Here is a 22905-nt window from a genome sequence, read left to right on the forward strand (position 1 = left end):
TGGATGTGAAATTATACCTGCAGAAATCAGTTTTATCTTTGCAGATATTACTGCTTGAATATGTGATTCTGACAGGAGAGAGAGGGCTAAGTCAAAGATGATAGGATGGTTACAGAACAGAGCAACAGAGTTTACAAGAGATTTCTTTGTGTGGGGTGGGTTTTTCTTTTTCTTTTTTTTTTTTAAACCCATTGAAGAAGAGGAGGATAGTCTGGGTAGAGTAATTTCAAAAACTCAATTTTGGCAATGTTTACTTTAACATGACAACTAAAACATTCACAAGGAGATATCATAAAGGCAGGATGACATGTTAGACTGATTGGGGGGGGGGGGGGGGGGAGTGATTCATCACAAATGAGTGGTGGTTTTGAGTCAACAGCATACAAACAGTAGTCCAAAGGCCTATCTTGTGTAATTAGGTACCTTAGTTCTTCCAGAATCTGAGTTCCAAAGTGAAACACTTTCAATGTGTCGTAGTACCCAAGAGCCTAGAATTTATTGAGAATCATTAGATATTTCATAACTTGCTTTATTTAAAAGTGTACACAGCCCAACAAAAAAGAGGAAAGAAAAGACTATGTTTCACAGGCATTCCACTCAGCATGTTTATAATTTTATGATTTTCCATTTTCCAGTGTTTTCCTCTTTCTCAATGTGCTCTGCCACATTTTAAAAAATGTTTGTTTGGAATGGTCCAAAATACTGGTGGTAAGAAGTAAGGTGAGAATATTTGCACTCCTGTCAAAATAAGGTATACTGAAATACTTATTGAAAAGATGAATTTGCTTAACAAGTAAGGAATCTGTTTGGTAGAAACAGGTCACTTATGTAGGTGGAATTTGAGATGTAATTAGAAAAGGAGGAAGAAAAAGCAAAATATTCACATGTTCTTGAATTACCTGAATTTTTTAGCTGATGCTAGTCCCCTCCATCCAATTTTTATCATTTGAACTAATTTTTATCTAGGGTAAAAACAGACCACCTTGAAAGAACAATGTGAGCACTTTTTCCTTGGAGGAAGTAGGAATGATTGTTCACGATGCCTAAAAACTGAATGCCTCCTATTGTGCTTGATATGGCTGGGCATTCAGATCTGTCAGTTTCTGCCAGTATATCCATGTGGAAGGATGGGCTGAACTCATCCTGCACCTGTACATACCCAAGTGTTTAGATCTGTAGGCGGGTGACTCTGTACCATAACCACACGCTAAGGTCTGGCACTTAGCTGCTGTAATATACAGAGCATAAGCTTGTTGTTATATCATTTTTACTGTAATGTCTTACCTATGCAAAAGATCCTGTGGTTTTTATCCTATTGAAAAATTCTATTAGCCAAGTAGACTATTTTATGTCAAATATGTATTGTAATTTATATGACTTCCAGTACATGGTTCTTGGGCAAAAAGATGGGTCCAATACTGTAGTATTTCCTTGGTTGATTTAAGAGAAGTTTTTTTTGTAGGATATGGCCAATGTATGTTGAATTCAACTCTGTAAAAGTAATATCACAATACTTTGGTTAGCAGCACTTAAAAGAAAACTATGTTTATCCTTACGGTCTCTTGTCGCTTGTACTTGTAATACTTATACTGATCTAGGCAGTCACCACTAGTTGCTTTTAATGATTGAGGGTAATGAATAGGAGACTATGTTTTTAACTGACAAATCAAATGTGGCCGTTGAAAGACATCTACTTTTAAGACTAAAATAAATGATTGTACAGCCAAGGAGTCCAGTTTACTGGGATCCTTTTTTAGCAAAGTGGTAGTGTGACAATCCACATTTTTCACTTTGTTTCCAAGTACCAAAATAGTAGGAGTGCCTTCACTTATTTAAAAATAACTCCTACCCTTCTTTGGGAAGAAAAAGCCAACTACATGGGAAAAATGTGAATTCTAAAATAATCAGCATTAAAATAAGAGTTTCTCTGGGAATATTTTCTGTATGTAAATGTACACTTACAAGTTTCCTGAACGTACACTAAATATAACATTAGGAACTATTTTTATCAGAATTGGTCAGACTTGAGGTGAAACTTCAGCTAGAGCAAATTGGACATCCTTCTGCTTCAGTTAAATGATGTGTATTATGGTGTCCTCTGTGAAAGAAGCTATCCTTTATTAGCTGGGATGTAGGATGGGTGAGAAGCTCTGGGATCATCAAATTCAAGCCCTTATTAACACTTGGCAAACGCATCCTATGAGAACTTTCCTAATGTAATCCGGTTTCATCCTACAAGTACTTTCAGTTTTCCATTCTACCATTTCTGATGGAGAGCTCTATCCCTGTCTTATCCAAGAAACTATTCTAATTGTAGCACTAAATCTTCCTTCCCCCCCCCCCCGCCCCCAAGAGAACTGTTGCTAGTTAAAGAAAAGCCAAACTCTTGTACCAGTGTTCTCTTCCCTTGACTATGCTAATGGCCTTTATCTGCAACTATTCCAGTTGTAATATGTCTTATTCTAGCATGGATGATCGTAACATAAGCACTGTTTCAGATGCTGTCTTATTAATGCCTTGTATGTATAAAAGGTATTAATGCTTTCCTTTCTGATGAAAACAGCTCTGTTCAGTACTTCATTTATATAGCACTTCACCTATATTTACATGATCCTTTTTATATTGCAACTTCATCAGAGTTACTAAGAATCTTTGCAACTGAATGTTGTGTAGTTCCATGTTCTAGTTCCTTTCAAATTTCTAGAAACATGTCATCTAGTCCTCTTCTGGTTTGACTGCACAGGGGTCTTTGAGTTTAGTTTATACCTCAATTGTGGTAGTTTCTGTTTTGATAACTTCAGTCCTACTGACCAGCTGCCTTCATTCCTGTGCTCAATATCTTCAGTTTCATACTACAAACTAAGAAATAAATACCCTGATTTTGGACTATACCTATTTTTTTCCTAAATTGCTAACTCATCCCTACTGTATAACTGGTTCACTTTTTTCCCCTTTCATTGTTATCTTTTTTTTTTGGTAACGGTTTGGGGTGGGGGTGGGGGTGTATGTTTCCTTTTCAAGGCTCTGTTTAACTTCTGGGAATTTCTTTATCTCTTCCTGATACCTAAGGCCCTAAGCTTATCTCTGATCAGTCCTTTCCTTTTTATTCTTTGTAGGCAGTCTGCTTATTCTTTGTGTTCTTCTTGAGATAGTTATTCATCCAAACAGGCATGGAATTCTTCTCCTTCTCCCTGTCTGTTAGGAGCATCTTGTTCATGGCAGGTTTAACAGCTTCTGATCTGAAGAAATTCCAAACCTCACCTATATTCATCAGGTTTCTGAACTCTTCAATCCGATTATCTTCATTAAATAGTTCCTTCATTAAATGGTTCCCCGAATTTCTCAAGGTTTTGTGTTTAAAGATAGAGATCCTCGCATCCAGTCCTACTTTAGCTTATCCTTCCAAATTTAAACAAAATCAAATTATGGTCAGTCAGAATACAGATACTTAAAGAGCCTCTGCTAGGGCTGCTGGACTGTCAAAGTAGGACAGTGACTTGAGTAAGAGAACGGTTTCCTGACCTCTTAGCTAGTGGGCTTTATTACAGAGATAACAGAACTTGGCTCTTGCTTCTCCTTACAGAATTAGAAGTGCCAGATAATATGCATGCAAAGCTAAAAGAAGCTGCTGCTTAAAAAAAAAAAAAAAGTCTAATGGTTGCCACAGTATGGTGAGGTGCTCAACAGTATAGTTGGAATTCCAAGTGATAAATCAGCTTAAATGATGAAAACAGATTGTGTCTTGGTGTTATCAGAATGACTGCAGGGAGTACTCTGGGACTTTCAGTTACAGAGGTGTCTTCATTGCTCTCGTTTGTTTTTTTACTGGTGGCTAATTATTCCTCACATCTAGGTACGTGCATGGGATTGAACTCAGGCCAAAAAAGTAAGGATGAAACTAGCCAAACTAAGTGTGTGTGTGGGTTTGGTGTTTTGGGTTTTTTATGAAGTTTATTCGGTGAGATATGGCAAACCAAAAACAAGTAAAACCTCAAGGGTGTGATCCTTATAAAACGACCTCGTTAGGGGACTGCAACCTACTGCAGTTCAGACTCTGAGCTCTTGGTGTTACCCAGGTGTTTTGAAGAAATAGGCCAATGTGCTGATAAAAATGCCCATGTATGGGGTTGAAATGATTTTTAAAAAGGGGAGGGGGGAGAGGGAGAATGAGTTTCTGCTTTACAAACTTCTGTTTGGTGTTAGCGTGCTGGTCTGTGGTGAGAGCCCTGTGCCTGCTCGCAGGGCCGTGGTCCGGCCTGCATCCCCCCCTCCTCTCTTCCCTAAACCCCAGCAAGGGCTGCCGGGGGTCCCTGTGGGCACAGAGCACGGCCGTGTCCTCTCTCTTCGCACGGGCCAACCTCCCTCCGCAGGGCTTCTCCGGCGGTGCCGCATCCCGCCTGCCGTGCGGGCCTCGGTCCGGACCTTTTCTTTGGCAGCCCAGCTGCCTCCGTGCGCCTTTCGCGGGAGGGGTTGCACTGGGGAGGCCGTCTGAGAAGGCGGGTCTCTCTATCGGTCATTGTACGGCTCCAAAGCGCGGGCGGAGCGGGAAGGAAAGGGCCGCCGTTCCCCAGGGGGCTAGCTCTACCTGCGTGTGCTCCATGCCCCCCCGCCCTGGCCCGCCGCAGCGGCCTCCTCTTCCCCTCCCCTCCGCCGCCCCCTTCTCCCGCCCCACGTGTGCGGCGGCAGCGGCGCCGGCTCTGCTCCGCTCCGCTCCGCTCGGCCCCGCGGTGACAGAGGCGGCGGCGCCGCCTCGTGTCCTTCGCCCCCCTCCCCCCGGCTCCCGGGGCTGCTGCGGCACCGGCCAGGAGGCACCGGCCCGCCTCCGCCTCTTCGCTTCTGCCGCACCGCGAGCCAGCTGTAAAACCTCCTCCTCGTACTTGGCAGGGATTTTTGCTCTCCTCTTAGTCCATCTCGGCACATTTCTTTTTTTAGCCTTAGTTATTGTTAATTATTATTTTACTCTTATTTTACTTTTCATCGGGAAATTCAACGTGGTTCTGTTGGATTTCCTTTTTCGGAGGGGGGAGAAAATCGCACAGCACTTTTTTTTTTTTTTTTTTCTTTCCTCCCCTCTTTGGAGAGAGAGGAGGGGGGATGCAACGTGGACCCCGCTGTTGCTATCACCGTGCCCTGCTGAAGGCTTTCGCGGCAGAGCAGCCTGGGGAAGAGAGAAGAAAGAGTTTCATCTGCTGAAGTCTTCCCAAGAAGAGGGAGCGGAGCAGAGGCACGGCCGCCCCCAGCCCCGGCCGCTGAGCGCCGCTTGCAGAAGGCGGTGCAGGAGTGGCAGCCCTTTTCCCCGTCCACCTCCCCCTTCTCCGTCTTCCATCTGGCCAGCTGCAGGATGGGGAGACGGCGGTGGCTTTGCGTGCAGCCCTATTTCCTATGGCTGGGCTGTGTAGCGCTTTGGGCGCAGGGAGCAGCCGGGCAACAAAAGCAGCAGCAGCAGGTCCGCCCTGCGGGAGGAGCGGGCGGCATCTACCCTGCCGCGGAGTACCGGGAGGAAGGGGCAGGCAGCCCCGCCGCCGCCGCCGCCGGCCGCGTCCGCAGGCGAGGACAGCAGGATGTGCTCCGGGGGTAGGAAAGCACCGCGCTGCGCTCACACCCCCACGCGACCCGCAGCCGCCGCCGCCGCGGCACTCTCCGGGAAAGCCCCGGCGCCGCGCCAACAGTAGCACCCTCTATGCCGTTCGCAGGCAGCTTTAAACCGCTTTAAGTCTGCCTACAGCTACTTTCCTATGCAGTCCTTCTAGGCTGGCGATCCCCAGGCACCCTTCTTAGGCACCTCCGCCAAGTCCGCTCCCTAGCCATGCAATCTCTTCACAGTAACTTTCCTGCAACCACATAACCTCTCCCCAGCTCGAAACTGTACCGTTTTTGCCTTGTGTATATGTTACCTTTTCAGTCAATTTGTGACTAAGGAAATGTGGTTAGCTAAATTCCGTGTTTTATCTGCAGCTCTGAAACATAGTCTTTTAGGTAGCGTGACTGTAGTAAAAGCAGTCATTTGTTTGCATGTAGCAAAGTACGGGCATACATTGCAAATAACAAATACTGCACCTCAGTTTCTTATTCAAGGATATTACAACGGAAGAGACTTTGATATAGACTTTACTTTGCATGTTAGGTGTTGTGCTTAATTGGTTTCTGCTGAGAAACTATGCAGAAGACTTGTTTTCCTAATGGATTGGGGAGTTCTGACTAGCTGAAATTAGTTTATTCATCTTTAAGATCAGTCATCCCTCTTGCCATGTGTCATAGCAGTATAAAGCCAATTTTTGTAGTAAGACTTTTAAGGCCACATATGAACGTGGAGCCAAACTCATCCCTTGTGTATCTTCATTAGTTCCACCAGCGATGAATGTGGCCTATTGTTGCCTGTTCTGCCTCCCCTCTTTATACTAAACAGTTGAACTAATATAAAATAAAATGGCTTAGAACCTCTTACAGTAGAGGAAGACTTTGCTCCTTTGGGGAGGAGGTTTTTCTTAGGCATCTTTGCAATACTGTTTTTGTTTATGTGGCCAGTAGGTTTCTTCTCTTGTGTCTGTATAAAACTTTGGTGTCTGTTTACAGTGATTTATATTTTTGTATACACGTTTATTTGTGTGTCTGTGTGACAGGCCAAATGTGTGTGGCTCTAGATTCCATTCCTACTGTTGCCCTGGATGGAAAACGCTCCCTGGAGGAAATCAGTGTATTGTTCGTAAGTGTCTAACTTTTAAGTTTTTACTGCCCTAGGGGTAATAATAAAAGTAAATGTTCTTTTGAGTTACTGCTCTATTTAGGATGAGAAAAGAGAATTCATCTTGTAATTAATTTGGCCAGGTCAGTCTTTGGCTTATGTTTTAAAAAAAAGAAAAAGAAAAAACCACGCTTACTGGCCCATGTTTCCTGTGATTGAAAGACTGGCAAATTGTTGTATTTTGTTTGGTGTGCTCATAAGAGGCATGTTTCCATTTAATTAGAAAAAGAGGGGGGAGAGGGGCTTAAAAAACCTTCCATACATCAAATAATCAACAACAATAACAGGAAAAAAGCTAAAATGTCCTGATATAAAGCAAATGAAATCTGAAGTTTTATGAAACTTCTGTGGTAGGCTTGGAACTACAATCAAATGGAAAACTTTTCTACATCTGGGGTGCTTATTCTCTTGCCTGTCATTTTTAGTTGTGTTTTAATAGCTATAAAGCATGTAGACTGTGATTACTGCCTGGTCATAATAAATACTGTGCTGACAGATCTGGCTGTTGACATGGCTTGGCAAGAAAGGGAAATCTACTGAATACCCTGCTTAGGAAACTTTGTCTACCTAGAAAGGAAATATAAAATTAAGTTAGAGTTTCTGTCTGTTAGATAAAAGATATTATAAGATGTATGCTTTTTATATTCTCTGAGTGTTAGTGCAAGACTGTACCTATTTATCCTATCCTTTCCTCCTTTCTTTTCTAGTGAGTATGTTCAACTTGGGAATTTAGATTCTAGATTATATTGTTCTTTATGTAAGCAATTAAGTTCTTTGTAGTGTGTTTGATGGAGTATTACAGACATCCAGGACTAAACTAGGGAAGGAATGGGAGCAAAACCAAGATTTGTGGGGAGGCTAATAGTCACCTTTAGGTTAACCATCTTTTCCTTTTACATGACGAAATAAGCCTTGCTAATATTTCTTATAACTGTGCTAGGTATCGCTGATTTTCAGCTGAGGTTGATCTTAGCGTTTCCAAACGAAGTTGAGCTACGTAATTGGGAGGGAGAAAGATGGCAATATCAAAACTACTCTGGAATAATAGGAGCTCCTTAGAATCTTCAATTTATCATCTCTTACATGTTGACTTTAACATAAAACTGAGGTTTTAAATGGATTTATGTTGCCTAAATATGCCATTAGAATGTAACGGGATTTTCAAATTCAGCTGGATATCTAACTTGATGGAAATCAGGGAGAGTGGTTTAGGTGCTTTTGAAAATCCTGTTAATCATCTTTAGTGTCTCGTAATACCTATTAAAGGCCTTGGACGCGGGTCTCTCCTCATCCAGGATAACCTTTGACTTGCTATTAATTTGTGGGCTTAAAGAACACAATCTAGCACCCTTTTAACATGGTGGAGTTTAATAGAAGCTCTCTAAACTGCTTGAAGGGTGAAAGATGTGGCCAGACCGGCAGTGAGATTGGTTTAGATGCTTTTCAATTTGTGTGTTTGATGGAGGTTTCAGAGCAGGAATTTTTACACCTGTGTGAAACTTTTGTTGAGATGATGGTTCCTCTAGCTAGAGCAGTTTCACTACATAAAGCCTCCTGCACAGGGTGATGGACAAGCCAGGAAACTTCTTAGTGGAGATGAGTTGATTATAATTAGTATAGATTGTAATTAGTGATTTTAAAGTATTATTTAATGGAGTGAGGTCTGCTAACTAGTAGTAGGTCAATAGGAATACATTCAGACCTTATAGTGTTTTCAGTTGTTAAGGTGATAGCGATTGTTGGTGGTCTGCAATATATTTATGATTAAAAGTAAGGTTATCTTTTTAAAAAAAAAAAAAAAAAGTCTCTCTGGGTTTACTTTTTCCTTAAACAAAATAGGGAAGCACGTTTTAAGTATACATCTGTTGTAGGACTTTCTGTTGATAAAGAGTTATGCCTCAACAGGTAATAAACTGACAAAGCGTCAGAGTAGACCTTGCATAAATCAGGAGATTGAGCTGTTTTGTATTAGGATGGACTGAATAGTGATGTAAGGAAAACAACACTGATTCCCTGTGCTGGTCAAGTGCTCTAAATCAGATTCCAGCTTCTCGCTTTTAAGTCAGCTAATGGAAAACGCATTTCACATCAGTCAGTGGTATGTCTCTAATTTCAACTAAACAGTGAAACCACACAAACTTTCACCTCTCTTGCCTTTGCGTTTAGGATGTAATTATAGAGAAATTTAATGTGGGTGATACACATTGCATCTTTTTGATGCCCATGATAATTCCCAGAAGAGTGATGTCGGTAGACTGCTAACACGGGTCCTCTGTCTGCTCCTCTTTGATAAAGAAAAGGTGACCTTTAGTTGAGTACTTCAGGGAGGACACAAGTTTACAAAATCTTGTCTGATTTTTATCATGTTCGGCATTGAAACACAGCTTCTAGTTGGGTGAGAAAAGGGAAAAGGGAGTATATAAATTTTGCAGGGAGCATATTTAAACTTCTCTAATGGGACAATAGAATGGTTGCTTCCCTATCAGAGTCGGATCTCATTTACTCATATTTTCCTAAGTCAGAAGTGGGGTGCAAGCATTATGGGAATAGCGTTGTCTCTACTTGCTTAATGTATATGTACAGGCATTTTAGGCACTCAGCCTTTTCTTGGCAACTTTTCTGTAGGAGGAATTTGTTCCTCTTGTGACCCCCAGAACTTGAGGAGATGTGCTTTGAGATTATTTAATTCTCTCCAAACCCAGAGTTATTTACAAAGGAACTGTGCTTCTTACTTGCCATCTGCTTTTCAAGCTGTCTCCTCCAAGATGCATACTTTAGAGGCTCCCTTGTTGCTGTACTGGCTCTTAATGTTCTCAGGCTCTCTTTTGGTGCATTTGCTAATCCACCAGATTACTTAGATGTGCTCATTTGGATCTCATTCAGAATCTGCGTTTAGCCCTTAACTCTTTCCTGGTGCTGCAGTTGCTTTGTGCAGTGGAACTCCCTTGGCAGGTGAGCGAGGAAGGAAGGTGCGACTGTGATGCATCAGAGGGATAGCAAAAAAGCGTGGACATTGTGCACACATTGCAAAGCGTGGAGAGGCTTCCCTGAGAACTTTATAAAATTAGAATCTAAATGATAATATGGAAATAACGGACTACAGAAAACCATGTTTAGGGAAACTACACAAAATCTGGCAAGCCTGGCATTTGGACATTGACCTATACCTCAAGACAGCTTTATGTAAAGGATGGATAATCCTACCAAAAAGACACCTTAAAGTGCTTCTAAAATAGCAATTAAAAAAAAATGCTGTGCACTGGGACTAATGAGGCATACTGTTTATATTAATTCAAAACTCAGATTCTTGCTAATGTTTTCTGCAGGGCTTGCAGTCTAAAATCTGTAATTTTAATGCTTTTAAATAGCTTGTTTAATAGACTGACATGTCCAATTGGGAATGAAGTTGTCTATCTGTTCTTAGTGATCAGACCACCATCCGAATAGGTCATATTCTGTTCGTCTTTAAATGTATCACAGATGCCAATTGTACCAAAATTCAGTTTCCTTTACCTAACTTACCATGACCTCTGCACGTACCTATTAGATGTCCCAGTGAACTGAGAATTCTTTGTTTGGAGTTGTATGTTCTTTTCTTGTTTAAAGAGAAGCTGTTAAAATATTTTGGTGTTTTTTTCCTGTAATTTATGATTAAGGTCATTGTTAATAACTGTCTCTTTAAATGTGTTCTTCCTCAGCAATTTGTAGAAACAGCTGTGGTGATGGATTTTGTTCCCGGCCTAACATGTGCACTTGTGCAAGTGGACAAATATCACCTACTTGCGGATCAAAATCTAGTAAGGGCTTATTATGTTTATTTTCATGAGAAATTTCTTTTTAAGTAACCTTCCTTATGTTTCAACTTAAAAATAACTACTCTGTAAAAGCCTTCAAAAATAAGTTGTCGTTATTGCATGCATATGTATAATCTATGCTTTAGTGTGTCATTAGTTTCACTGCTAGAGATTGATATGCACGTGTGCGTCTACTCTGCGTGACAAAAAAAAGTACGTTTAAGGAAATAAGCATATTTAAATATAAATACATGTAGTAATAACATGTATATGGTTTTTATCTCTGTTTGTTTCTTGATACGTTATTAACACTTTAACACATGTATCTGTCTGTCTGGGTTCCACCGTAGTGCAACAGTGCAGCATCAGGTGCATGAACGGTGGTACTTGCTCAGATGATCAGTGTCAGTGCCAGAAGGGCTACATCGGAACTTACTGCGGACAGCGTAAGTAACTTCCTTGTCGCAAATAGGGCTAAAAAATACGTGTAAATCCTGCAAGTTAGCTTTGTTATTTTAGGTTGTGGAGGAAGGTTTAAAAAAAAAAAAAAAAAAAAGCAGAAACATAATGAAATACCGAGAAGGATTTATTATTTTTGGGCGCTGCGTTTAGCTGACAGTTAGTTCACACATAAAGTGCATTTGGATCCTTCAAAATTCAAGTCAGGGATTGAATTCACCAAATAACTTTGACTGGAAAAATCTTTTGGGGGCAATGGTAGCATATATCCCACTCTTTTTTTCCAGAAGCTCGGTAGTTTTCATCCTCTTTGCAGAATACCTTCTCCATGTCAGAAGAGTAGCCTAACTGCTAGCTCATAGCATATTTTTCTGTTTTTCCTCTTTGAATGAAGAAAAAAATGTATATGTTTCAGTTCAAGCTTTTGGATGCTTCTTTGGTTTGGCAGGCAAATTAAGAAGTCAGTCATTTGCACAGCTCTACCTATCATGGGACAGTGTTGACAAGGTATGCAAATTTAGTGAACGATAAAAATGTCTAAGGCCTACATAGATGAAGAAAAACTCAACGACCTAGTGTATTCCGAGGGCAACTGGTTACTAATTAGCTGGGAAATTAATTGCTGGAGATAGTCTGAAAGAAATACAGACAAATGCAGCTATGTAAAGTACACTTAGTCTAAATAGACTGTGTAGAGCATCCTTTCGTCTGAGTCATTTTTACAGACACTGTAGAGAGAGCAATCTTGTTTGGACTTTATTTCTGTCTGGATGAAATTCTCTGAAATTTTAAGTAATAACTGTAATCCAAAAATTTTACTCCAGTGACACTCAAATTTAAATGTTGCTGGCCCCTCCCTGCTCGTTTTAAAGTGTAAGGTCAAAACCTGAATGCTCTCAGCCAGGGCAAATTTCCAATGAATAAATGAAAAGAGGTTTGAATCTTTAAGCATTGACTCTAAAGTGATCCAGAAAATCTGCTCAAACTGTAGTGATTGGTCTCAGTGTATAGCATAGTTAAAATTTTAAGTAAGATTGAGAAATTGACTTCTAGACACAGTATGGATTTGAGCAGCTGAAAAACATAAATATGGTTTTATTTATTTTACTGAAATGTATTTTTTCTGAAATCTACTGTAGTTTATTTTTAAAAATTAAAGCATCATTGTCCATTAATTCAGTAATATAACGCATGCACAGAAGTATCTTCATGCATAAGGCTTGCATTCTCAGAAAAAAGTAATTCACTTTTATAGTTCTTGATAAGAAGTAGGGCTTTATCATATTTACAGATAACAGTACATTTTTATGCTCCTCATTGCCCTATATGGAGGCAAGGGTGCATTTATTTCCAGTTTGAAAGATTTACCATCTCTAGATTCCTGACTTTCTTTCACGCTGGGTACTCAAATACTTTATAAGCCCCATCTTTAGTCAGGGGAGACCTGAGCAGGAAAGCAGCCTTGAAACTTACAGACCAAAAACTCTCTTTGCTCTTGTTCAGGCCCACTTAAGGACAGCGGAACCATCTTTTAGGTGAAACATGGTGATTTGGAATGTGTGCTAATTCTGAACAAAGCTACGTCTCCTGGAAGCAAAGAGCACGAAAATACATAGAACTGATTAAAGAACTTTTATTAATGGTATTTTTCAAAGTAGCTGATGAATTGTCTTCCTCCGTCTTTCCTGGAGGCTCTGTGGAAATTCTTTTTGACATAAAAAGTGAAATTTTGCTTAAAGGAATAAGCTACGTACCTGCCATATCATTTCCATTTTGCAAGGAAATTAGGAATCCTGCTAATAGTATATAAGTTCCGAAGATTTCAGTGGTCTGGAAGGAGACTTGGTACTTGAGTCACACCACTGATAAATAGTGCGCGTTGGTGCACAGAACGATACAAGTATCTTCTCTATATTGTGCATTTATACTAAGAAAAAAATGGTTATAGTTCTAGTTGGGATTTTTTAGGAAAGACGGTTCTTGAAGGTACCTAAAGGTGTGTTAAACGGGTGATTCTTTTCCCCTTGTTCTAAGCATCCCTTCTTCTGTCCAGCAGTCTGAATTGTGTCTTCCTGCATGTTGTTTGTATGGGAATTCCTGTACCTTATACCACTTTCATTCTCCGTTCTTGAATGATTTGTCACTGTTGTGACTGAGTAGCTTTGGCACAAATTAACGTATGCCAGGCACGAAATCGTTGAGTTTATATTTGCTAACTTCTGTGACAGATCCAAGTTCTTATGATGTTGACTAGTGGTGTACAACTGTGTAATCTTTATTGCAAACAGCTGTTTAATTCATCATATTCACCAAAGCTTCTTAGCAGATGCTTAACTTTAGTATAATTTTAAACAGGTACGAGTGCTACTGGAATTTGACCTGAAGAATCATTACTATTGCTGGTGGTTGTTAGTGGTGGATAAGGAGATCAGTTTAGCCTTAAGGTGCAGAAAGAGAGCAGCTGAGGAAAAAAATTGATTTGTGAATACCGTGTGTGGGGATCTTTGAAATGTCATTAACTTTTTTTTTTTTTTTTTAAATGCAGCTGTCTGTGAAAATGGCTGCCAGAACGGAGGACGGTGTATTGGACCTAATCGCTGTGCATGTGTCTATGGATTTACTGGTCCTCAGTGTGAAAGAGGTAAGAGAAATACAAAGAAAGGCAATTATGACTAGGTATATGGTACAGTGGTGTGTGTTCCACATAGGTATTTTGTGCAGTGTATTTTCCAGCTGGGCCACTAAGCTTATGGCAAGCCATTTATTATTTAAAATTTTAGATATTGTCTTCCTTTGGAGTCTGGCAGCAACAGTTCAGATTGACAAGTGAAGAGACGTCACAGTTGATAGGAACTTGAAATAATTTAGGCTACGTATTCTGTTCGTATGATAGGGAACATGTGAAAATGAGCTACGTTTTACTCTCAGCTATTTGAAATAATGTTAGAGCAAAATTATGCTAGAACTGCATAATCATAACTAAATGAAGAATTGGTTTTTTCACGTAATGCTGCTTTCTCAAGAGAATCTTGCAAAATTATTTGTTCTAGTAATTGTATCTTAGAGGAGAAAGTAAGGGGATGGGGAGAGAACCAATTACCATAATACTGAGATCAGTTCTTAAAACCGTTCCTATTCATAAAAAAAAAATCTTAAACATGGCCTAATTCAAACTTCTTTCATGAATTGGGGGCTAAATTAAAATGTGATTTTAAAATTATATTGAGAAATCTGTGAGCCTTCTTTATTATGAGCATGGAGATACTGACAAAGCCAGTTTTAATGATTCTAAGCAATATTTTTCTTTTAGTGATATGTGGCTAGTATACAAATATTTCAGGCACTAAGTTCTTATATAATGATTTAGAATAAATCTGATTTCACTCTCAAATGTTTTTGCTTGTTGCTTTTTAATAAATGGGAACATTGTATTTTGAAACCAAGAAGACTTCAGAAAAATAGTAATGTAGAACCACTCAACTTCAGATATAATTATAGACTGCATTCTACGTACATCAAACAAACAAATGTAACCCAAATTACTGTCTAGTTAGAATGAATTTTTAATGAGTGGCTATACTGTGGATTGCTTTTCAAAACAATGATAAGAATCATACGTCCCTTAATGTAAAGCTGTCAACCATAATCAAAGCTGATTCTGAAGAGTTTAGCAGAAATAGTCTTTGTCTTTCTGCAGTTTGGAGTATTTGCAAGTATGCATTCTCATCAAAAAGCATTCTGAAGAACTGAGTTACAGGGGTGTGAAATGCTGCGTGCAAGTGTACATTGTTACTTTAATCCGTTAACATATTCAAAAGACTGTCAGTATTCAAAAAATGGGGCTCATTTACATTAAGAGAAAATAGAAAACGTAGGATCCTCATCTAACATCACATTCTTAATTCATATCAGCACTGGTAAAGACATCGACTCAGGGCAGAAATAGACTACTTAAAATCATAGAATAATTTAGATTGAAATGAGTCTCCAGAGACCTTCTAGTCCAAGCCCTGCTCAGAGTAGGTCTAGTTAGATCAGTTTGCTCAGGGCTGTGTCCAGTTGAGTCTTGAATTGCTGCGTGGATGGAGATTCCGCAACCACCCTGGGCGACCTGGACCAGCATTTGACCACTCTCATGATAAAACTTTTTCCCTTGTATGTGTTGTCTCTTGTCCTGTCGCTGTGAACCTCCAGGAGGAATCTGGCCCCATTTTCCATAGTTGTAGATAGCAAAAAGGTTGCCTTGAAGCCTTCTCTTCTTAAGGCTGGACAAACCCAGTTCTGTCAGCTTCTCCTCATAGGTCAACTGCTCCAATCTGCTGACCAGCCTAGTGGCCCTTCCCTATAGTTACTTCAGTATGTCCATGTCTCCTTTTTTTGACCAAGGAGTCCAAACCTGGACACAGTACTCAAGATGCGGTCTTGAAAGAGCAGATTAGAGGGGAAGAATCACTTGTCTGGACCTGCTGCCTGTACTTACTGATTCAGTCCAGGATGCAGTTGGCTGCCTTTGCTGCAAGGGCGCGCTGCTGATTTGTGTTCAGCTTGTTGTCTATGAAGACCTCCATAATCCTTTTCTGCACAACTGCTTCCTAGGTGGTGGGCCCCCAGCCCATATTGTTGCATGGGGTTATCCCATTCTAGATGCGAGACTTTGCATTTGCTTTTGTTAAACCTCATGAGGGTCCTGTCAGCCCATTTCTGTAAACTACCCAGGTTCTGAATAGCAGCCCTGCCTTCCAGCGTGTTGACTGCTACCCCCAATTTGATGTCCTCAGCAAGCTTCCTGAGAGTTCATTCTGTCCTATCATCCAGGTTGCTAACGAAGACAAACAGTTATCGGTACTGGTCCTAATCCCTGAGGGACTGCACTGCTTTACTGGCCTCTAGCTGGACTTCACACCACTGCTTACAACTCTTTGAGCCCAGCAGTCCAGCCAGGTTTCCACCCACCTTGTCATTCACTTATCCAGCCCATATCTTGCTAGTTGCAGACTCTCTATGCAAGACTGTCAAAAGCCTTGCTAAAGTAGAGGTACTCAGCATCCGCTGCTCTCTCCTTGTCCGCAGCACAAGTCACCTCAGGACAGAAAGCAGTGAGGTTCACAAGACATGATTTGCCCTTGGTAATCCCATGGTGGCTACTCCCGAATACCTTCTTGCTCTTCATGTGTTGAGAAATGGCTTCTGAAGTGAATCCTATGTAACTTCTGTGGTTCAAATTCAGCTCTGAGATAGTATTCAGAATAACATATAGTGAAACTATCTCGCACCATTTTAGGCATTTGTTGACGGAGAAAATGGAAACAATTTCCATGGTGATGAAGGAAAGAAGTAAATTAACCAACCCCTGGAAAAGCAGGAATTCCTATTTGCTATTTCAGGCTTGTTTTGAATACCCACTAGATGTCACAAGCAACAGAGAAATATAAAGGATGAATTTGATTCTTTGCCTCTAATTGCTTGTTACTTTCATTCTTAAAGCCGGATGTAGACTTCTGTTCATCACTGTTAGGTTAATTCTTGCTGTTATATCATTCAGTCTATTCTTTGTAGTACCTTCTTGTAAGCTGAACTCAAGGGTCAATTCTGATAGGTTTTGGTCAGTGTGAAAAGTAAGGAAAATCAGTCTGTTAAGAACTGCAGTAATATTTACAGCTATTTTGAGAAATCTCTCTCTTCTTGGTAGAATGTATGCCTGCCTTCTAGCTAAAATAGAATACCACTAAGTCTGAGCATTTAGGATGGATTTTCATAGGATCCTGAAGAGGCTGGATAATGTTAGGCTGCTTTACAGTTTGAACCTTAGTTCAGATGGAGACAAACTCTGGCTGTGATGATGATTTAGAGTTTTTAATAAGGATGATTATACTTGAAATATTCTTGTTTCTTTAAAAGATTCTAGTAGTTATGGGTACTGCAACTACATTTCTTCCTATATTACGGATAAAAGTATTGCGGTCTTTCTTGTAATTCATTATGAAACTTTAGGCTGGAGAATTCAGGTCACGTAATGAATTTGAACACCTGTATTTTGGCGTCTGTGTTCCTTAGTTGTCTTTGAAAGTCTTAACCTTAGCTTACAAAAAAGTGATGTATAAAACGTTATAGTAACATGAGATTTAAGTTACAACATATGATTATTTGGAGATTGAGTTATTTTAATGGGAAGTCTCAAGTTCAGTTCTTGAAAATGGAGGTGGTAGGCCATGTTTGCTTCTGTTACCATCGCAGAAGTATAACTGCTCTTGCATCAGTGGACAGAACTAAGTAAAGTTTTGTAAGTAAAGTCTTTTATGCCACATGTTGTATAGACTTCTCAGCTTGATCCTGGTATCAGGATATAAAGCCATATCAAAAGAATGAAGGATGTACGAGGTCAGTAAAGTTCTGGCTTTGTGATCCTTAAACAACTTCACTTGCACAGTCATAATTCATGATTGCTGTGCAATGAAACATCATGATATGAATTGGTAATGGGCAATGGCAAACTATTCATGTATGGTTTTTAGCCTATTAGACATTTTTAAAGTAATGAGCAAACCACTTGTGGGTAAGGTTTTATGATTTATTTGGAATGATGTATGCATATTTAAGTGTGCTTGTCAGGTTAAATGGAAAAAGTGCGCCTCGTTGCGACTTCGGTGTTACACTGTGATAACTTTGTGGTAAGGGATTAATTTCTCCACCAATGAAAATATTTTCAAAATAAATAAGCAGCTTCTCTGTTTTTTACAGCCACCTAAGACTCAGTTTTTTTTGTTGTGGCTGTTGCTCAGTAGACAGAATCTAACCCGTCAGATTACAAGAATTTATAAGGCTTCACTTTATTTTCCTTCTATTCCTTGCTCTTTAATCAGTTCTCTTGCTTCCTTCTTTATGGAGGTGACTGCCAGCTTGAATGTTTTCTGTATATTTCCAAACATAAATGGCAAGTTATAAATATTAAAAAGAAAGTTATGAATTCATTGCATTGTTTTTCAGTGAAAGAAAGATGATTACTATGGCGTATCTTGGTAAAACATCTCTTTTATAATAGTTGGAAATGTTAATTTTGTATGCTTTACGTGCACGGACGTACATGAAAAATCTGTAAAAGGTATCTTAAATGCCTGTTCTGCTCAGTAGTAGTTTGTAATTTACACTTTTAGCTTATTAAGTTTATTTTACAACAAGATGCAAAAGGCATTGCTATCGACAGATGAAGAAATCAATAGGTGCCTCATAATACTTGACAGTAAAAAGGGCCTCTATGGTTTAATTTTAAACTGAGTTTAGCAACGGTTCGTAACTCTTAAACTAAAATTTTATAGTTAAAGGTTACGTGAGCTTCCCTTGCAAGCCACATTGTAGTTATAAGAGACTTTGTTTTGTTTTGTTTTTTTTACATAGCTGTGTTTTAAATGCATACTTTTTATTGTTCTGTAAATTAAGTTATTTTAAATTAGGCATTTTCTCCCTAATATAGAACATATGTAGCTTTCCTTCAGGTTGGCCTCCCAGACTCAGTTATATGATAAAACGTGACTGCTTGTTCAGCTATCTGGGTTCCTAGCAGACTAATTTCCGGGCTGGAGACAGGAGGCTGAGCAGTAACTAATGACTGGCATGATTACAGTATTTAACTTGAGGCTTGCTGCTGGTTTAACAAGAAAGCAGAACCTGTTTTGGAGTGCCTGCCTTACTTTTTCTGATATATGTAATGACATGTTATATCAAAACCTGGTCTTGTGGTCAGCTTCTCATCTTTGATTTGTAAGCACACAAGATTCAAGTGTTTGATTTTTGTCTGTTTTGTTTAAAAGAATGAAAAATTTAAATGCTGAGTTTTTTCCCTCTTACTCACTGAAAAATAATTGAAAAAAATGAAAAAGATTAATTGTTAAGAGCTCTCATCCTCTACTTTCTACTTATATGCAAAGGTAGTCTTTTCTAACATGACCAGTTCCTTTGACTTTCTTAAGGCTGTCTGTATGAGCAAATCATGTTTGTATTTCTGCACACGACCTGTAGTTTTTCTTTTTTAACTGATGATCTGTAGAGCTGCATAGCAGGAACGCAGTTTGTGGGGAAAAGCAAAGGTGTTTGCTTCACCCTTTATCATGCGTTGAAGGGAGGAAGCAGCAGGTGGGAAGGAGAATCCTATTGCCATTTTACATTTGCCTTCATCCTATATTTAAGGAGAAAGAACAGTGCTGCTTGCTCTGTGCAAGAGATGTTAGTCAGCTGGCTTAGAATGTGGTGGGAAGCAATGGGTTTGGACTGAGTAGAAATGCATGCAGCGCTTGGGGAGAAGGGAGAAGACGTTAGAGGAACGCACAGGTACAAGCTTGGGCAGGTGAGAAAAGAAATAGAAATAGAATAGTTGAATAAAAGGCAAGAATTTTTGAAAGGGGGAAGCTTTTGGCCTGTTCTCAGGAAAACATCCTTCCCCGTTTTTGTTGGTATTCCCAGTAAAAGAGTCCGGGCATTTTCTCTGGGCTGTCAGAATTTTGGAATTTCTGTCTATCAAGGGAGCTGAGCACCTTGACCTCATAACAGATCAAGGAAATCGGTGATGGGGGTGACTGCCTCTATATGGGTTCTTACTGGGTCGTCAGCTAAGAATCTCTGCAGGTTCAGTTATCTAATAGGTAGTAACCCTTCTCTGTGCAAGGCAGCAATTTTTATGCCTGCTCTGCAATGTGTACAGGAACTCGGCCTGTGGAATTGAAACGTTCCTAGGAGAGAACCAGACAGAGTAAGTGAAGGGACCCTGTGGCTGGAGCAGCAGGATGTTGTAGAGGAGAGTGAATGTGGAGAGAATCCTGACAGGGTGATAGGCAGAGGATGTAACTGAAGTAGAGGTTGATTATGTGGCATAGGAGAATATACATGCAGCATCACCTTACGTTCAAGATCAGTTGCCCTCACCTGACCCTCCCCTTACAGGAAAAATTTCAGTGATCCTATGTCTAAGCTTAATGGGGGGGGGGGGGGGGGGAAGATTTTCTTCAAGACTGGAAGAGGATGGAGAAGTTAATCAGTAGTGAGGAGAAAGAGGTGGGGAGAAGCAAAAAGCATATTCATTAAAAGTGTCAAAATATGCAGTAGATAAGGTAAAAGAGAAAAGAACAAAGAAACAGAATGCTGAAATAGAGGTTCATTATGTGGCATTGGATGAGTATGCATGTGTATGTGGAGGGGTGTATGTGCATGCAGGTCCCTGCTCTGAAAAGCTAACTAGACAAAGGAACTATTATTACTGTCTTTTCCCTGCTGCCAAAAAGGCTGAGGCGCAGCAAGATTGTTGCTTCTTGAAGGCTGAGCAGGAAAGCTTCTGCAGATTTAGCAATCAACCAAATTTCCTGTGCCTCAGTCTGATGTTTTAACTAGAGGGTCATCCTTCTCGCTTTTTTTAGGTAGTGTAAGACTGTTGAGATTTGTGTACCTCAGGAGTGAGGATAGCTGAAAATGCGTGACGTTTTATGAAAAGGCAGGAAGAAAAGTAAGTTAATAGGAGAAGTTTTTTAAATTTTTGCTAAACACTGCCATCAAGTTATCCATCCAAGCCAAATATCAACCGGCATTCTTTGCTTCTTGCCATAGGGCCATAGTGACTTGTGATATCCTGGTGTTTTTTCGTTTGGAAGTACAGTGTGTTTCGGTGCACAATAAGTGGAATATTTACGTGCTGAACATCATTTTCATTCATTTTCAAGTCTGCTTTTAACCATTGGGAAGTGGAACACGTGGTGTTGAGACTGAGTTTCTGCAAGTTTGTAAGGCTGTCACTTGGAGCCTGTTGATAATGAAAAAAATTAGTTCACTGGCATAGCATGACTACAGAAGTCTGTGCAGGTCACAGGAGGTGTTTGTCACTCCTAAGATAAACATGGAGTTACACTGTCAACTTAACTATAAAAATAAGTTAAAGGTGGTTTAAAGCTCAACAAAAATGCAACTCTTCCTACAATGTCTGACTTTTAATCGTGTTTTCCTACCTCATTTGCTAAATTTTCTTTTAAAAAACACTTTTGTCAACTTTTTCCGCATAGAATGGAAGACTGATTATAAGCAAAATGCCACAGTGGTGGTATTATAAAAAAGCTTCAATTTAAAATAAGAAACCCCCAAAACCCAGCGACAAAACTCTCTAATTTCCTTCAGAGAGAGTAAGAGCGAACACGTTACAAACGCTTGCAGTAATAAGAGGTAAAACATTTTCTGACAGAAACGTAACAATTATATGTGTATTTTGAAGTTTTTCCCATGCCTGGAAGAGCAGAAATGTAGGTATCGGAATCAAGAAAACAGGTCAGACTATCTATATTGTAAGAACCTGCTAGTTACTTTAATTATTCGCCTGGGACTAGCAGTATCCTCAGAGGTTTAGAATACATGTAATTAAGTGCGGTCCATGTTCGGAAAACTTGTTTTCATCTTCATTCTGCAAGTTTGGTCCTGAAGGTATATGCGCCCATGGCACTAGATTGCCTGGTTTAGCCATCCATTTTTATCTGCAGTTTTATTTCCTTCTCTCCCATTTCACAAGTTGACAAATAACTACCTAAAGTAGTAAAAACCCCACAAGGTGCCTACAGCGTGTATCTTTATTTCTTGTTAGCAGGTGGCTGAAAAATTCTCTTGTTTGACTATGCAGAAGATTTAACGTTTTGCAGTTTTTAAAAAAGAGGTGGGCAGTGCTGAACAGAGTGTTGGCCGTAACGATTAAGAAAGTAACGTAAGCCCGGTATCTTCCTCCTGTTTCCCTCTTTTCTCTTCTTTATTGACTTCAAAATTTGGTTAGTATTCCTTCCCCCTCTTACTCGCTTTTCCTCTGGTTATATTATCACTAATACTGTGATACTTTTGATCACAATCAGCAATCTGTTAGATAAGTATCTGGAGCAATGGGTACAGCAAACAAAATCACTCTCTACCAGAATGCTAATAATATTTAGCATATGCTTTTAAGTTAAGCGTTAAGTGTTACAGATGTAGGATTATTGCACTTTGTTAGAAATAAAACTAGAAATTGTATGCCTTTAACGTGGGTCTACAAAAGGAAGATGAAAACATAGGTGTGAATAACCTCTTCTGCAACTTGGACACTGGGAAAACGTTGTCACTTTAAGTCTGGGATCAAAAGGGGAAGCACTGTAGCCATACTGCTTCAAATTACGAAATAAATGAGTGAAAGAACTAGCAGAGTTATTATACCCTGTACTTATGATGAAAAGGTGCAATATTTTGATCATATATAGTTTTTATATATATGTGTGTGTGTGTATATATATATGTATATGAAAACTAGCATTTTCTACTGCCCATAAGAGGAACACGTCTAGGAGAGTATAAAATATTTTTTGTTTGATGCATCAGTGGGACTTTGGCAGATGCACTTTAAAATAGACTACCCTTTGGGTTATGTTCTGCATCTAGAGATGCTTCACTGAAAAATGAAATGAAGAGCTGGTAATAGGGAGCAACAGTCCAACAAAAAAGGGGTAGGGAATGTATTGTGGAGGGGAGGGAAGGTGATGACTTAGGAAAATTCTGTCCAGTCATGTCTTTCATTCCTCAGTGAAAAGTTTACTCTTAGTCAGATGTGTTAGACTATGAGTTTTCTTTTGAGTTCGTTGGAGTGTGGGAATACAGGAGCTGAACCAAGCTGTAGATGGCTTTTTTGGAGCTTCAGAAAAAAATTCTTCAGAAAAATTAGAGGAAAAATTATTGTTTTTATTAAAATATTTTAAAAAAATCTGCAGAAAATCAACCTTAGGGGAGTTAGACACCACAGTTTCTAATTTTAGCTGAGACTGGGATGAGTGATAAAAATGTATGCAAAACGTGGATGTGAAAGGCATTGCCTTTCCCACATTGTACTCCCAGACAATCTAAAACGTTTGGGAACTGCTGCTACAGAGG

General features: G+C 39.7%; 1 protein-coding gene across 1 annotated transcript in view; it reads left to right on the forward strand.

Annotated features, from left to right (window-relative positions):
* Window positions 1-4850: 4850 nt before the first annotated feature.
* LOC138064174 (fibrillin-2-like) overlaps window positions 4851-22905 on the forward strand; it is a 181843-nt gene continuing 163788 nt past the window's right edge. The window contains exons 1-5 of the mRNA XM_068925661.1: window positions 4851-5574; window positions 6621-6703; window positions 10441-10539; window positions 10887-10982; window positions 13541-13636. Coding sequence (XP_068781762.1) covers window positions 5342-5574; window positions 6621-6703; window positions 10441-10539; window positions 10887-10982; window positions 13541-13636 — 607 coding nt within the window. The 5' untranslated portion in view covers window positions 4851-5341. The remainder of the gene's footprint in view (window positions 5575-6620; window positions 6704-10440; window positions 10540-10886; window positions 10983-13540; window positions 13637-22905) is intronic.

Source organism: Struthio camelus, chromosome W (assembly GCF_040807025.1).
Source record: "Struthio camelus isolate bStrCam1 chromosome W, bStrCam1.hap1, whole genome shotgun sequence".
In the NCBI taxonomy this organism is placed as follows: domain Eukaryota; kingdom Metazoa; phylum Chordata; class Aves; order Struthioniformes; family Struthionidae; genus Struthio; species Struthio camelus.